Raw genomic sequence first — 16,521 nt, 5'->3', positions numbered from 1 at the left:
CATGGTGATGGTGGCCTCGTAGAATGAGTTTGGGAGTGTTCCTCCCTCTGCTATATTTTGGAAGAGTTTGAGAAGGATAGGTGTTAGCTCTTCTCTAAATGTTTGATAGAATTCACCTGTGAAGCCATCTGATCCTGGGCTTTTGTTTGTTGGAAGATTTTTAATCACAGTTTCAATTTCAGTGCTTGTGATTGGTCTGTTTATATTTTGTTTCTTCCTGGTTCAGTCTTGGAACGTTGTGCTTTTCTAAGTATTTGTCCATTTCTTCCAGGTTGTCCATTTTATTGGCATATAGTTGTTTGTAGTAATCTCTCATGATCCTTTCTATTTCTGCAGTGTCAGTTGTTACTTCTCCTTTTTCATTTGTAATTCTATTGATTTGAGTCTTCTCCCTTTTTTTCTTGATGAGTCTGGCTAATGGTTTATCAATTTTGTTTATCTTCTCAAAGGACCAGCTTTTAGTTTTATTGGTCTTTGCTATTGTTTCCTTCATTTCTTTTTCATTTATTTCTGATCTGATCTTTATGATTTCTTTCCTTCTGGTAAATTTGGGTTTTTTTTGTTCTTCTTTCTCTAATTGCTCTAGGTGTAAGGTTAGGTTGTTTATTTGAGATGTTTCTTGTTCCTTGAGGTAGGATTATATTGCTATAAACTTCCCTCTTAGAACTGCTTTTGCTGCATCCCATAGGTTTTGGGTCATCATGTTTCATTTTCATTTGTTTCTAGGTATTTTTTGTTTTCCTCTTTGATTTCTTCAGTGATCTCTTGGTTATTAAGTAATGTGTTGTTTAGCCTCCATGTGTTTGTATTTTTTACAGATTTTTTCCTGTAATTGATATCTAGTCTCATGGCATTGTGGTCAGAAAAGATACCTGATACAATTTCAGTTTTCTTAAATTTACCAAGGCTTAATTTGTGACCCAAGATATGATCTATCCTGGAGAATGTTCCATGAGCACTTGAGAAAAATGTATATTCTGTTGTTTTTGGGTGGAATGTCCTATAAATATCAATTTAGTCCATCTTTTTTAATGTATCATTTAAAGCTTGTGTTTCCTTATTTATTTTCATTTTGGATGATCTCTCCATTGGCGAAAGTGGGGTGTTAAATTCCCCTACCATGCATGTGTTACTGTTGATTTCCCCTTTTATAGCTGTTAGTGTTTACCTTATGTATTCAGGTGCTCCTATGTTGGGTACATAAATATTTACAGTTGTTATATTTTCTTCTTGAATTGATCCCGTGATCATTACATAGTGTCCTTCTTTGTCTCTTGTAATAGTCTATTTTAAAGTCTATTGTGTCTGATATGAGAATTGCTACTCCAGCTTTCTTTTGATTTCCATTTGCATGGAATATCTTTTTCCGTCCCCTCGCTTTCAGTCTGTATGTGTCCCTAGGTCTGAAGTGGGTCTCTTGTAGACAGTATATATATGGGTCATGTTTTTTTATCCATTCAGCCAGCCTATGTCTTTTGGTGGGAGCATTTAATCCATTTACATTTAGGTAATTATTGATATGTATGTTCCTATTACCATTTTCTTAATTGTTTTGTGTTTGTTATTGTAGGTCTTTTCCTTCGTTGTGTTTCCTGCCTAGAGAAGTTCCTTTAGCATTTGTTGTAAAGCTGGTTTGCTGAATTCTCTTAGCTTTTGCTTGTCTGTAAAGGTTTCAATTTCTCTGTCAAATCTGAAATAGATCCTTGCTGGGTAGAGTAATCTTGGTTGTACGTTTTTCCTTTTCATCACTTTAAATATGTCTTGCCACTCCTTTCTGGCTTGCAGAGTTTCTGCTAAATGATAAGCTGTTAACCTTATGGGGATTCCTTTGTATGTTATTTGTTGTTTTTCCCTTGTTAATTTTAATATTTTTTCTTTGTATTTAATTTTTGATAGTTTGATTAATATGTGTCTCGGCATGTTTCTCCTTGGATTTATCCTGTATGGACTCTCTGCACTTCCTGGACTTGATTGACTATTTTCTTTCCCATATTAGGGAAGTTTTCAACTATGATCTCTTCAAATATTTTCTCAGTCCCTTTCTTTTTCTCTTCTTCTTCTGGGACCCCTGTAATTCAAATGTTTTTCCATTTAATGTTGTCCCAGAGGTCTCAAAGACTGTCCTCAATTCTTTTCACTCTTTTTTCTTTATTCTGCTCTGTAATAGTTATTTCCACTCTTTTATCTTCCAGGTCATTTATCCATTCTTCTGCCTCAGTTATTCTGCTCTTGATTCCTTCTAGAAAATTTTTTATTTCATTTATTGTGTTGTTCATCATTGTTTGTTTGCTCTTTAGTTTTTCTGGGTCCTTGTTAAACATTTCTTTTACTTTCTCCATTCTGTTTCCAAGATTTTGGATCATCTATACTATCATTATTCTGAATTCTTTTTCAGGTAGTCTGCCTATTTCTTCTTCATTTGTTTGGTCTGGTGGGTTTTTACCATGCTCCTTCATCTGCTGTGTGTTTCTCTGTCTTCTCATTTTGCCTAACTTACTGTGTTTGGGGTCTCCTTTTCACATTCTGCATGTTCATACTTCCCATTGTTTTTGGTGTCTGCCCCCAGTGGCAAAGGTTGATTCAGTGGGTTGTGTAGGCTTCCCGGTGGAGGGGACTAGTGCCTGTGTTCTGGTGGGTGAGGCTGGATCTTGTCTTTCTTGTGGGCAGGACCGCATCTTGTGGTGTGTTTTAGGGTGTCTGTGACCATATTGTGATTTTAGGCAGCCTCTCTGCTAATTGGTAGGGTTGTGTTCCTATCTTGCTAGTTGTTTGGCATAGGGTGTCTAGCACTGTAGCTTGCTTGTTGTTGAGTGGAGCTAGGTCTTAGCACTGAGATGGAGATCTCTGGGAGAGCTTCTGCCGTTTGATACTATGTGGAGCTGGGAGGTCTCTGGTGGCCCAGTGTCCTGAACTTGGCTCTCCCACTTCAGAGGCACAGGCCTGACACTCGGCCAGAGTGCCAAGACCCTGTTAGCCACGCGGCAGATGAGTGGTTTATTACCGAGGATTTTAAAGCACAGGTACCAATAGCCAGATGAAGAGATTTATAGCATTAGGTCGAGAACAAAGAAACTTCAATCCTCTTGGAGTTTGGAGCCCAGCACGGTGGCATGTGGAGGCATCCTCCTTCACCAACTTGGAAGCTCTCTGAAACCCCTCCTTTTGTATTTTAATGGTGGCTTCACTACACAGCCATGGTTGATTAAATTCTTAGGCATTGGTGATTAATTCCTGAAGATAATTCTTAAAAAGTAGAAGGTCTTAACTGATCTCTCACTGCTAGTATCTAATAAGATTTACCAAATATTTACAGGTGCATGGTGACACTCTCATTGCTATGTGGAGAAAGCAACTCAGAATCCTCTATAAATAACATTTTGAATTTGATTGTCATATATTTTAGAACGTGATTGATTTCCACTTAATGCCCTTTTCAAGTAAATACTTCTAGATAAGCAGCTAACTTAGTTCTGGGCCAATATATTGATTGGCATCCTTAATTAACTAGAATTTCTTTGGGGGCTGTGTTCAATGTGTAAGAGAAGGAGGCCAAAGGCAAAGCCAGATTAAAAGCCAATATCATTTGTCTTTTTTGAATACCAGGGAAATTTCAAGGTCATACAGATTCAGCCTTAAGCTCTTCTACTTTCTGCATTTGCAGTGTTACATCATGATCACTGCTCTTAATAGGATGACCTCATTCTAACCCCCTCCACAAGAGGTATTACAATATGCTATGTCAAAGAAAGATTCTGTTATTCCAGCAGTTGGTTTACAGAGTTAATTAATGACTATGTCACTCAAGACTGATGGTTTGATTTTTTTTTTACCACAAAGCAGATATTATCAGTCAGGGTGCCCTGCACACCCAAACAGAATACCTTGACTACTTTCAAAGGTGTGGGTTGGACTTAGGGAAACCAAGAAAGATGATTCATTACCTCTGTCTATTAATAGTAGAGGATTGGGGGAACAAGGCTACCATCCTAGGCCTGAAGAAGTAAAAGAAGGAGCAGTTATCCTAAGAGACAGCACCTCCATTCCCCAAATCCAAGTGGAAGCCACAGCAATCTATAGCATCAGCTTCCCAGGGTTCCGAGCAGCTGCAGAAGGGATCTGGAATGGAAACAGAAAAAGTGTAACACAGGAGAAGATGAAATGAAAAGTCAATAAAATCGTAGTGGTTAGTATCCTAGCAAGCCAAGCTGGATGGTAGCTCTGGGTTTTGTCTTGAGAAAGGAAGAAAGCTAGCATTTATTGAGTACTGTTCCACTTACTACTGCTATATAACATATCAACCTAAATTTAGTACGGTAAAACAGCCGTCATTTTACTATGCTCCTGGTCAGAAATTTAGACAGGATGCAATGGAGATGGTGTGTCTTAGCTTCACAATGTTTGGCATCTCACCTAGGAAGACCTAGATGGCTAAGAATGACTCAGATGCCTGGGAGCTGGAGTCATCTGTAGGCTTCTGTGCTCAGATGACTGGCACCTGGGCTGGATGGCTCACTGGGGACTGTCAACTGGAGCACCTACACCTGGCCTCTCCAAGGGTGTAGGCTTCTTACCCCATGGCAGCAGAGGCTCCTGAGAGTGACAGATCCAAAAGAATCAGATAGAAGCTGCATGGTCTTTTATGACCTAGCCTCTGAATTCACACAACTTCGTTTCTGCATTCAGTCCCAGGCCAGGGTAACTAGACTCCGTGTCATGATGGAGTGATATCATGGTCACGTTGTAGAAGAGCATGCCAGATGAGAGATTATTGTTGCAGCCATCTTTGGAAAATACAACTTGTCATATTCACATTTACTAAGGCAATATGAACTAATAATTTTGAAACTTTCTGACAATAGTTGCAACAAACTATTTTCCAAGTTAATGGTAAAATTACACTAACCAGAATCCTCTTATTAGCCAGTGTTTTCAATGATTAAACTTTATCTTCCCTTCATGGATTATAGATTTTTAAATGTGGAAGACACTCCCAGAAATCAACTAGCTCAGCATCCTGCCCTTAACCAGTCTGAATGTCATTATTCTCATTTTCCTGCAGTTAGCCAAGTGATGGGTAGAAGGAAAAGTAGACACGAGAACCCAGGACCCTTGGATTTTATTTATTTAACCAGAATTTGATAAGGCATGAAATTATAGATTAAATTTTACCAAATGAACCCACAAGCATCAAAGTAGAGGCAGAAGCACCTGGCCAGGTATTGTGTTCCTATAACATGGGAGAAATCAATCTTCTGAGCTGGAGCCCCTCAGTGGAGGGTTTGGGCTTAGTTTTGTATGTGTCAAGTGAGAACTCAAGAGCTAGAAGAATAGAAGATTAGTGGTCACCACGACCGTTAATCCCAACAGAAAAACCCTGACACGTTGCTATTAATTTTCCTCCGTGCACTTGGCAGCATCTGCCTGGCCCGTCCATCCGTTCATCTGGCTGCTGGTCCAGCAGATCGACCCATGAAATGTTATTAACTTCCTGGCGGAGACTTTTTATAATGTTCTGTGCCCTCCTACTACTTCTGGAGTCAAGCCCTGAGTATGCTTATCTTTGCTATCCATGTGCAGAAACAAGGCTTTTGGGGGATGTTTCCAACCTCTGAGAGTCACCTGACAGTTGCCTTTTATTTTTGACATCAAGCATTTGCCAAACTACCCAAAGTTCTAATGAAACGTCTAAGAGCTAAGCTTTTTCTTCTTTCTCTTCTATGATGGCAGATACACGTCAGCTTTTCTGGCTTCAACCATTTTGGTCTCCACTCCACTCATATTGTCTAAGACTTCTCTGTAGGTGTTCATGTCTTTCCAGACAAATGACTCACTCATTGTGCCATGAAAGTTTCTTTCATAATGTTGCTTCCAGCTGTTCGTAGTGCTTTATTTATATGACAAAAGAAAAAGAACACGTAGTCTATCAGTTGAGAAAGCCTGAGTGGTGGAAAGGTTACCTATCTCTTCACAAGAATAAAATAACATTAATTTAACAGTAAAATATTGTTGATTTATTTTAAAGGCTTCACTTACTGTTCTGCAACTCCCTCTGACATTTTTAAATGGCGAGATGCAGTGTCTGGCACCTGAGTATGCAGCCAGCCCGGGAGACTGGAGGAGTCCGCGTGAGGGAGTGTGAGGCAGTAGGTGGTAGGGGAGCCGCCCCAGTTCGGGTCCCGCCAGCCTTGTGGTTGTGGGGAAGCCCCTCCAGGTCATGGGCGCTAAGGTGAGGAGGTGACTAGCTTATTGGTGCACTTGTGACCTTTCCAATTCTGGGCTTCACCAGTGAGCCTACTCGAGGCCTGGATGCCCTGAGAGCTCAGGGCACTCCCCTCCATGCAGACTGATGGCTCCATCCCCAGGGCCTCCGTCTTCAGTCTTCTCACCCAGACTTGCACATTTCTCATGGAAAGAAGCATTAGCCCTCTCCAGAGAGCTGATGACTCTCTTTCCCACTGTCCTTTACCTCCTAGTCCGTGGGGTGCTGGCCACTCCTCTGCGTTCTCTTGCTAATGATATCCTAGCTGCTAGCAAAGCCACTGGTCCTTTGTTTTCCCTTCTCAACCTATGTGACTTCATTGTGCCTCCGTTTCCTCATCTAATAGCAGTAATGACAGTGTTGACTTCATTGAGTCGTTGTGAGGTTTCAGTCATTATATATCATGGTGGATAATAGGTACTACATTACACACACACACACACACACACACACACTTACATATGTATATATATTTGTCTGGGACATATATAGGTAGTCACACACACACATACACAATTTTGAATAGTGCCCTGGGCAAGGCAAGCACCACATGTGTTAACTATTGTTATATATCCAAAGTCACATCCAGCCCACACACAGGAACCCGATTTCAGAAAGCAGCAGTATTATCAATCCCTGCTATCAAAACCCACTACTTTGAAAAACATCACCTCTCAAACTTCACAACATTATTTTGAATTTGATTCCTGTCTTTCAGAGTTTATAAACAACTAATATAAAGCTCCCAACTCCTCCATTCTTTCATTAAAATAGTAATGTATGATTGTGTTATAACAACTGGTGATGGTATCTGCTTTCACTATATAAATCTCACCTTGTTTTTTTTCTGTTTTTTTTTTTTTTGGCACATGTGTGTTAGTCTTGTCTCCACAGCTAGATTGTAATCTTTATATTAGACTATATATTAATCTGCCTATATTATCCGTGGTCCTTCCTAAGCAAGATCTTTTCCACCCATTGCCTCCTGCAGCATGAGTAGAGAGAATAAGAGGTCCCCATTCCTCACCCCTATGTTAAAACCAAATACTTTATGGACAACCTTCCCATCAGCTGTAGGCATGACCAGGGGCCTCACCTGACACTGAGAATGTAGGCTCGGGATTTAATATGTGTGAACCGTTCTGCCCGACCCCCAGGTATACGCCGCCAGACTGCCCATTGCGTGAAGAAGGGTCGCGGGGTGGTGAAAGCTACGTTCTGTGACCCAGAAACACAACCCAATGGGAGACAGAAGAAGTGTCGTGAAAAGGATTGTCCACCCAGGTAAGCGTCGGTAACAGCTGGAGAGCTGTGTGTCTACCTGCAGTGGTGGCTGGTTTAACAGTAATCCAGGGCTCTGTGCTGCAAGGGGGCTGTGTGGCTTTGTTATTAGAATAATTACGGGAAAGCTGTCACAGGTTCCTGTGGCTATGCTGTTGGAACCTGTGACAAGCTGTGAAGGGGACATTTTCTCCCCAGAGAGCAGTACTTCCTAGAAAGCTTGTGTGATCTGTGTTTAATTATTTGGTAAGACTTAAGTCCCAAAGCGCTGTTGAAGAGAATGGTATGTAAATCATCCAAAAATTCTTTAGCTAATTGGGCTTGGCTCTTCCAAGAACACTTACCAACCAGTGCCACAGAAGCTTCTAGATAACATGCTGACACGTTCAGGTCGCTGCCTGGAAGAGTGGACTCACAGACCAGGCTTTCTCCACCTCAGCACTGCTGCATTTGGGGCTGGATAATTCTTTGTTGTAGGAGGCTGTCCTGTGCATTGCAGAATGTTTAGCAACATCCCTGGCCTGTGTCTATTTAGATGTTTGTAGCACTCCATCTTCCCCACCCAGGTTGTGACAACCATAAATGTCTCCAAACATTTTTTGCTAAATGTCTCCTGGGGGCACAATCACCCTTGGTTGAGAACCACTGTTATACAGGTATTCACTTGCTCCTAATCGTATTGGTTCAAGATTCTAGAAGGTAGCTGGGATGTTAGCTGGGGAAGAGGAAGAAAGAGAGAGACAGATAGAGAGATAAAGGAAATAGAGAGGAAAGGAAAGAAAGAATTAATTCTGGGGAGTGTCTTCATTCTCTCTTGTCCTTAAACAGGATGTAGTTCGGTTGCAGATTCCATCAGGCATTCATTCCAGTCCCAAGAAGACATATTAAGAAGAGTTTAGTTTAACAGGAGGGAGCCAGTTGGCATAATCAATCTACCAAGTGACAGGCTGAATTCTAAAGAAGAGCTGGAAGAATGGGATAAAGGCCAGAGAACTAGGTCAAAAAGAAGTGTCTAGACAAATCAGTTAAGTCAAACAGTGTCAGTCTCTTATAGGCCTGAACAGCGAGGTCCCAGAGGCCAGGGAGCTCTCATCTCAGAGTCAGATTGATTCTCTATCCAGTTCTGTGGTTTCTTCCAGGTACAAAGTGGGCTGTGAGGTCCAGAGCTGGACCCCACCTCCACTGAGGCAGAACAGAGCTGCTGCTCTTCCCTGTAACTCTCTTGCTGGGAAGAACTAGGGACTTGAGCACAGGATTTGGCCTCTCTAGGTTTTGTATGTAATTGCAGTTTCTATAAATCCTTCTTAGGGAAAAACGAGCCAGGAAAGAGGAACGTTTCCTATCACTAGCCTTATCTAATCAATAGCCTATCACGCCGCAGAGCTTATGGGCTTCCAGCATACTTATTCTCCCTCAGAGTTAACGACTGTCATCAGTCACTTCCTTTTGCCCTCACTAGCTGACTACCAGTACATACACACCTGGGATTCTCACCTCACTTTTCAAAGCCACCCTCCCTGGTGAGTGGCTACCTTTTTAAAACCACAGCTGTTTATTTCTTGAAGCTAATTTTATCCCTGGGGTTCAGGTTCTCATTTTTATTATTTCACTTAGTCTGCCTGGGCCTTAATATTACCAGCAAATATTTGTTCAGCATTCATTATTTTCCATGAGAGATACGACAGTGATAATAACCATGTAACAGTTACCATTTACTGAGCACTGTGATATTGTGATATAATAAGAGATATGGGGCTTCCCTGGTGGCGCAGTGGTTGAGAGTCCGCCTGCCGATGCAGGGGACATGGGTCCGTGCCCTGGTCCGGGAAGATCCCACATGCCGCGGAGCGGCTGGGCCCGTGAGCCATGGACGCTGAGCCTGTGCATCCGGAGCCTGTGCTCCACAACGGGAGAGGCCACAACGGTGAGAGGCCCGCGTACAGCAAAAAAAAAAAAAAAAATAAGAGATATGTCTGGATACCTGGTTCCAGGCAGACCTCCTAATACTCAAGGCTAACTAGCTCAAAGCCTGCAGCAGGTCGACGTACAGCAGACTCCTCAAAGAGGCATGCACCTCACCCCTTAGTCTGTGTCTGAGGAGAAGCAAGCACTCTGCTAGGCGTGGTGGGCACCAGAAGGTTTTGATGTGGGCACTAACCAGCTGGGACCAAGGTATAGCTGGGGATATTAGCTGTGTCCATAAAAGCAACACGGTCAAAGAAGACTGGATTGAAGATTGTAGCAGCCCTCTATTTTAGAAGAGACATCAATCGGTATCTGACATTTTCTTATTCACCTGTAGCTAAAATCTTGGCTTCACTATTTTCAGAATTCAGTTGCCATAGGGTGGTTATCTTTATGTACCTCTGCACTCTAATTACAGAACTTTCTAGTTGAAGGTGACTCTATAATAAGATACAACCAGTGCTAGGGACTTCCCTGGTGGCGCAGTGGTTAAGAAGCCACCTGCCAATGCAGGGTACACAGGTTTGAGCCCTGGTCCGGGAAGATCCTCCATGCTGCGGAGCAACTAAGCCCTTGCGCCACAACTACTGAAGCCCATGTGCCTAGAGCCCATGCTCCGCAGCAAGAGAATCCACCACAATGAGAAGCCCATGCACTGCAACGAAGAGTAGCCCCCGTTCGTTGCAACTGGAGAAAGCCCACGCACAACAGTGAAGACCCAATGCAGCCAAAAATAAATAAATAAATAAATTTATTAAAAAAGAAAAAAAAGATACAACCAGCGCTAGAAGGAGACAGATACTGGGGCAAGAGTCCAGAGGCTGGCAGACAGGAGATGAGCTGAGACTGAAGCCTGGTAGACACAGAGGAGGAGCCTTGATAGAGGAATTCTTAAGTGATACAGGCTGAACTCTGGGGACTTGAAGTTGGCCCTGAGTGTAGTCATATGGTGGCTAAAATCTAACCCCCAAGATATCCACATCCTGTTCCCTAGAACCTGCAAGTGTTACCTTATTTAGAAAAAGGGTCTTTGCATGTGTGATTAAGTTAAAGTGTCTTGAAATGAGATTATGCTGGATTACCCACTTGGGCCCTAAATTCCATCACAGTGTCCTTATAGGAGAGTCAGAGGGAACTTTCTCTCTCTCTCTCTCTCTCTCTCTCTCACACACACACACACACACACACACACACACACACTCACACACACACACACACACACAGATGAGAAACAATATGAAGTTGGAGCAGAAAGTTTTGAAGACACTGGCCTAAAGATTGGAGTGATGGGCCACAAGCCAGGGAGTGCTGGCGGCCAACAGAGATTGAAAAGAGACAAGGAATGGATCTTCCCTAGAGCCTTCGAAGGGAGTACAGCCCTGCCAAAACCTTGAGTTCATCCCCGTAATACTGACTTGGATGTCTGGCCTCCAGAACTATAAGAAACTAGATTTCTGTTGTTTTCAGCCCCCAGGTTGGTGGTGATCTGTTACAGCAGCCCTAGGAAACTAGCACAGGCAGCATACTAATTAATGTAAGCATAATGTAAAAGCAGGGGGAGAGCAGAGGCAATCCTTCCACCAAGTCATAGAAGCACCAAAACTTGGAAAACCATGTGATTAGGGTTTCCTCAGAGCATGTGGCAAAGGATTTTCTGAAGTAACACAAATATGTCACTTCCTAAGGAAGCTAACAGCCAGGAGGGGTACGTGAGATACACGCACACCAGCAAAACGGAGCTGTTCCTGTCTGGGCTCAGCAGGCAGGCACCTGGATGCCTTCCTAACGACTTCCCTCCTCGCTGGCTATGGTCCCTGTCCTCCCTGGGGCTTTGTGGTTACCTCACATCTCTCTATCTCTCAGTTCTAAGAGCGGCATTGTTAGAACAAGGTAAACGATACTTTGGGTTTTTGTTTTCCTGGAAGGCTTCCTAAGCTGAGTGCATGGATGCAGTGTGTTGATTCAGAGCAAAATTTTGGAATGGACCAATTACACAACCCCTTCCCACAAAATCAGTAATGAAGCCCCGGCAGTTAGAATTCAAGTGCTGATGGCTGCAAATACCTGGAACCAGGTTACCAGGCAGTCACTGTGCTGTCCCAATCAGCACAAATGTGACATCCGGTGACCAGGTTTTCTTGGTGAGCTGGTGATCATTTTTGCAGCTGCTGCTTCTGCCGTTCTACACCACTGTACGTCAAGGGAGGAAAACAATCCGTCCTATTTCCAGTTTCTGCTGTCGTGTTGGAAACATAATTTCCTCCGATTCCCTCTAAACAATTTGAAGATTATACTTACGGAAGCAGAGCAAAGCACATGCAATTTGACAAGTCTTTTTAAATCCTTAATATTTGGTAGCATTTTTTGTTTTGATTTCTCTCTGTCTGGTATCTATTTCCCAAGTTCCGAGTTTCTTGAGTTTCTGTACATGATTAATGCGTGGGCTCCAGCTTGTGATACTTCAAGATCAACAAATTAGCAGATCAAGCCTGAATTTACCCAGTTCAGACCTCAGGCTAAAGGCACAGCCTTCAGAGAGGGATATTAATCATCCCAATAGTGGTGTTGTTTTTTTAAAATTTTATAATTAATTTATTTTTATTATTATTATTTTATTTTTGGCTGCGTTGGGTCTTCATTGCTGTGTGTGGGCTACTTTTCGTTGCGGTGTGCGGGCTTCTCATTGCAGTGGCTTCCCTTGTTGCGGAGCACGGGCTCTAGGCACGCGGTCTTCAGTAGTCGTGGCACGTGGGCTCAGTAGTTGTGGCTCGCGGGCTTCAGAGCACAGGCTCAGTAGTTGTGGCACACGGGCTTAGTTGCTCCGCAGCATGTGGGATCTTCCTGGACCAGGGATTGAACCCGTGTCCCCTGCATTGGCAGGTGGATTCTCAACCACTGGACCACCAGGGAAGTCCCCCAGTAGTGGATTTTTTAAACTGGAAAGTAAAATGTATGTCCTTGTTTGTTTTTTTTTATACTGAAGGTGATACACACACCACACACACACAAAATTACATGCATACATACATACATTTATGTTTAAAATTTATGGTACCTGTATTTGACCCCAGCTAGCTAATTTTATTGAAATTTCATTTTTAATATTTATTTGTCCTAGTGTTGTATATGTGTTCTTTTCCCTGAATCTGTATTTGTTTATTTAACGCATCTGGACTAAATCTTTATCAAAATAACAACTGGTAAATTCACCTATGGTGCTTCTCTTAGGTAGTTCATTTCTGTTGAAATAGATAAGGCTCTGTAACTTGGTTAGAGATATTTGACTCCTGAAAATATTAAGTAAATATAGCACATAACAGGTACAGTTTCTGAAAATGCATTCTGAAGTAGCATATGATAAGCTAAATAGAATGCCATGAAATATTCCAACATAATGGTTAATTTACAGAAGTCCTTCTTATTTATGATTGCATTTCAGCTTCCCAAAAGATTCATGATAAAGTCAGGGGATAGAGGGTGGTTAGTATTCCCAGGTGGTACAGAGGTAACTAACAATTTTTAAGAACCCACTATTTTTACTTTTTTCTTTTGCTTTATTTATTTACTTTTTTATTGATGAACCTACATTGACATATCATAATTACCCAAAGTCTATAGTTTACCGTAGGGTTCTCACTCTTGGTGGTGTACATTCTATGGGTTTTGACAAATATATAATGACATGTACCCATCATTATTTTATCATACAGAGTATTTTCACTACCTAAAAATCCTCTGTGCTTTGCCTATTCATCTCCACTTCCCTCCTTTGGCAACCACTGATCTTTTTACTGTCTCCATAGTTTTGCCTTTACCAGAATGCCATATAGTGGGAATCATACAGTATATAACCTTTCAAATTGTCTTCTTTCACTGAGTAATATGCATTTAAGGTTTCGCCGTGTCTTTTTTTTTTTTTTTTTTTTTTTTTTTTTTTTGCGGTACGCGGGCCTCTCACCCCTGTGGCCTCTCCCGTTGTGGAGAACAGGCCCCGGACGCGCAGGCTCAGCGGCCATAGCTCACGGGCCCAGCCGCTCCGCGGCATGTGGGATCTTCCCGGACCGGGGCACGAACCCGCATCCCCCACATCGGCAGGCGGACTCTCAACTACCACGCCACCAGGGAAGCCCTCGCTGTGTCTTTTGATGGCTTGATAGCTCATTGCTTTTTAGTGTGAATAGTATTCCATTGTCTGGATGGAATATCCATTCACTTTCTGAAGGACATCTTGGTTGCTTCCAAGCTTTGGCAATTATGAGTAAAGCTACTGGAAATATCCATATGCAGGTTTTTGTGTGAACAAAAAGTTTTCAGCTCCTTTGGGTAAATACCAAGGAGGGTGATTTCTGGATTGAGAACCCATTCTGTTTCAAGCTCTTTCCATATTACCAAAAAATTTATTCACGTTAGCAGTCTTGATTGGTAGATACTTTTATGTCATTGTACAGATGAGGACACTAAAGTCTTCACAAAAATTTTCCCAAGTCACTTAACAATAAGTGGTAGAGTCTAGATTTGAACCTAGATTGGTCTACTGAGAATTCTATGCTGGTGCTAGTACACCATGTTGCTGCCCAGGATCTCCGGATGAACAGCTTTTGGTAAAATCAGATTCCCAAAATTTACAATATTTCTCACACATTAAAACACAATGAAAATGTTATAAACAAGGAGAAAGTTCTAACTTCAAAGCTAAATCATGCCTGCAAACTCACAAGGGGATTAAAGAAAGGAAATTAAGTTGATTTGCTTTTTTAAAGAATAAATAATAAATGTCGATGGCTGTGTTAATATTATTTGTTTTTGAAAGCTTAGTCCAGTAGTTTCCTTGGATATGAATTTCAAGTTGCAATATATTCCTCTATCACCTAATTTTCATGCTATCTGAAAAGTTCATACCCATCATTCAGAGCTGTCATTTCCCCCTCCTAAAATGATTTTATGCAAGATTTAATCTTTTATTTCTGGTTTATTATCCTTCAGTAATAATTTGTCTCTACATCCAATTTGGACATTCTGTGTTCTTTCCCAAATGGGTACTTAAGACAGACTTTAAAGATTTAATAAAAGCTTCTGGTAATCTATACATAAGAAATATGTGTTGGGAACTTCCCTGGTGGTGCAGTGGTTAAGAATCCACCTGCTAATGCAGGGGACACGGGTTCGATCCCTGGTCCAGGAAGATCCCACATGCCGCGGAGCAACTAAGCCCGTGAGCCACAACTACTGAGCCCATGCGCCACAACTACTGAAGCCTGCACACCCTAGAGCCCGCGCACCGCAACTAGTGGGGTCCGCGTGCCGCAACTACCAAGCCCACGTGCTGCAACTACTGAAACCTGTGTGCCTAGAGCCCAGGCTCTGCAATAAGAGAAGCCACGGCAATGAGAAGCCCACGCACTGCAGCGAAGAGTAGCCCCTGCTCACTGCAACTAGAGAAAGCCCACGCACAGCAGCAAAGACCCGACATAGCCAAAAAATTAAAATTAAAAAATTAAGATATATATATATATATATATATATATATATATATATATAAAGAAATATGTGTTATATGGTCAATGGCTTTCAGAATGAAAGTCTTGTGCAGCACACTCCAGGATGGGATAGCCTGTCAAGAAAGAAATTCTTTGGAATTGAAAGTGTATCTGACTCCAGAAAGAGGTCATTTGAGTCTCTTCTTTATATGGACCTCTCTCTGAACTTTGGTTTACAACAAAGGAAGGCTCTGCTAGCCTACAGCTGTGATGATGCCCAGCATATCCAAATGCTCCATAAACTCCAACTCCATAAACTCTTTCCACCCTGACAGCTTCATGTAGGTTTCAATGCCAAAAGAATGGCTCATGATTTAAATCCAGGTTTCTCAGCCTCAGCACTAGAGCCACTCTGGGCTGGATAATTCTTTGCCGTGGGGGGTGTCCCGTGCATTGTAGGATATTTTGCAGCATCCCTGTTCTCTGCCCACTAGAGGTGTGCCAAGAGCACATCTCCACCCTCATTTGTGACAACCAAAAATGTCTTCAGACATTCCCAAATGTCCCCTGGGGAGGTGGCTGTGGGAATCTCCATTGGTTGAGAACCACCCATCTAAATGAAAGGAAAGGGGTCACTGAGACTGGGAAAAGTCTATGAGAGGTGGGAGAGGAATGAGCATGGTGTGCATGGGAGACAACAAGAAAGCTAGAGAAAATGAGGTGGAATGAACAGGATACGGTGAGAATGTGGATACACTGTGTTTAAAGATCAAGGAAGCAATAGTGCCTATATTGTAATAACGATTGTTATGTTGGAATGTGGAATGCCAATTGAGTTGGATTTTGGGATGTACGTAAATGCTATTAGGGAAAAGATTAGTACAAAGATAGTAATTATAAAAATTGATATTTTTAAGCAAATTACTATTCTGAGCAAGAGTTTAACAAATTCAGATTAGGACTTTCAGTTTTCTGAGTAGTGAGGGTTAGGAAGAGTTCATTTTTGTAACTTATTGGTTTATTGGTAGTCAGAGCTTCCTGAGCAAGCACTGGCATGGGTGCGGGTAGAAGATACAGATCTTTGTACTTGATTTCCAAACTATAGTAAAGTTTTCCAGGGCAACTACAGGTTCTTTGGGGGTCTCGACACACACACACACACACACACACACACACACACACACACACACACACACACTTCTGTGTTACACATAATTCATACTAAAACCACAGTGTCCATTTTTTTGGGTAGGAAAATTTAAAGATAAACAATCAAATCCATTTATTTGGTATCATAACACCAGTGGTTTCTAATCCTGACTTCATATGAAAGTCATCGAAGAACTCTTAAAAAACACTGATACCTTGGCCCTATGCCCAAGAGATTCTGGCCATCCAATATAGCAATGGGGCCTGAACACTGATAACTTTTTTAAAGCTCTCCAGGTGATGGTACAGTGAGAATCACTGATAGAGCCCCAGTCCTTAGGGCTTTTACAAAGTAACTGGAATGATAAGATTGACTAATTATAGGGACTA

The 16,521-nt window shown here is 42.0% G+C and overlaps 1 protein-coding gene across 1 annotated transcript in view; it reads left to right on the top strand.

Annotated features, from left to right (window-relative positions):
• ADAMTS12 (ADAM metallopeptidase with thrombospondin type 1 motif 12) overlaps positions 1–16,521 on the top strand; it is a 393,951-nt gene that overhangs the window by 294,268 nt on the left and 83,162 nt on the right. Inside the window, exon 17 of the mRNA XM_067730476.1 lies at positions 7,417–7,543. Coding sequence (XP_067586577.1) covers positions 7,417–7,543 — 127 coding nt within the window. The remainder of the gene's footprint in view (positions 1–7,416; positions 7,544–16,521) is intronic.

The sequence above is a fragment of the Pseudorca crassidens genome, chromosome 3 (genome assembly GCF_039906515.1).
Source record: "Pseudorca crassidens isolate mPseCra1 chromosome 3, mPseCra1.hap1, whole genome shotgun sequence".
Taxonomy (NCBI): domain Eukaryota; kingdom Metazoa; phylum Chordata; class Mammalia; order Artiodactyla; family Delphinidae; genus Pseudorca; species Pseudorca crassidens.
Note: the sequence above shows the minus strand (reverse complement) of the source record. Positions and strands in the feature narration are given on the sequence as shown.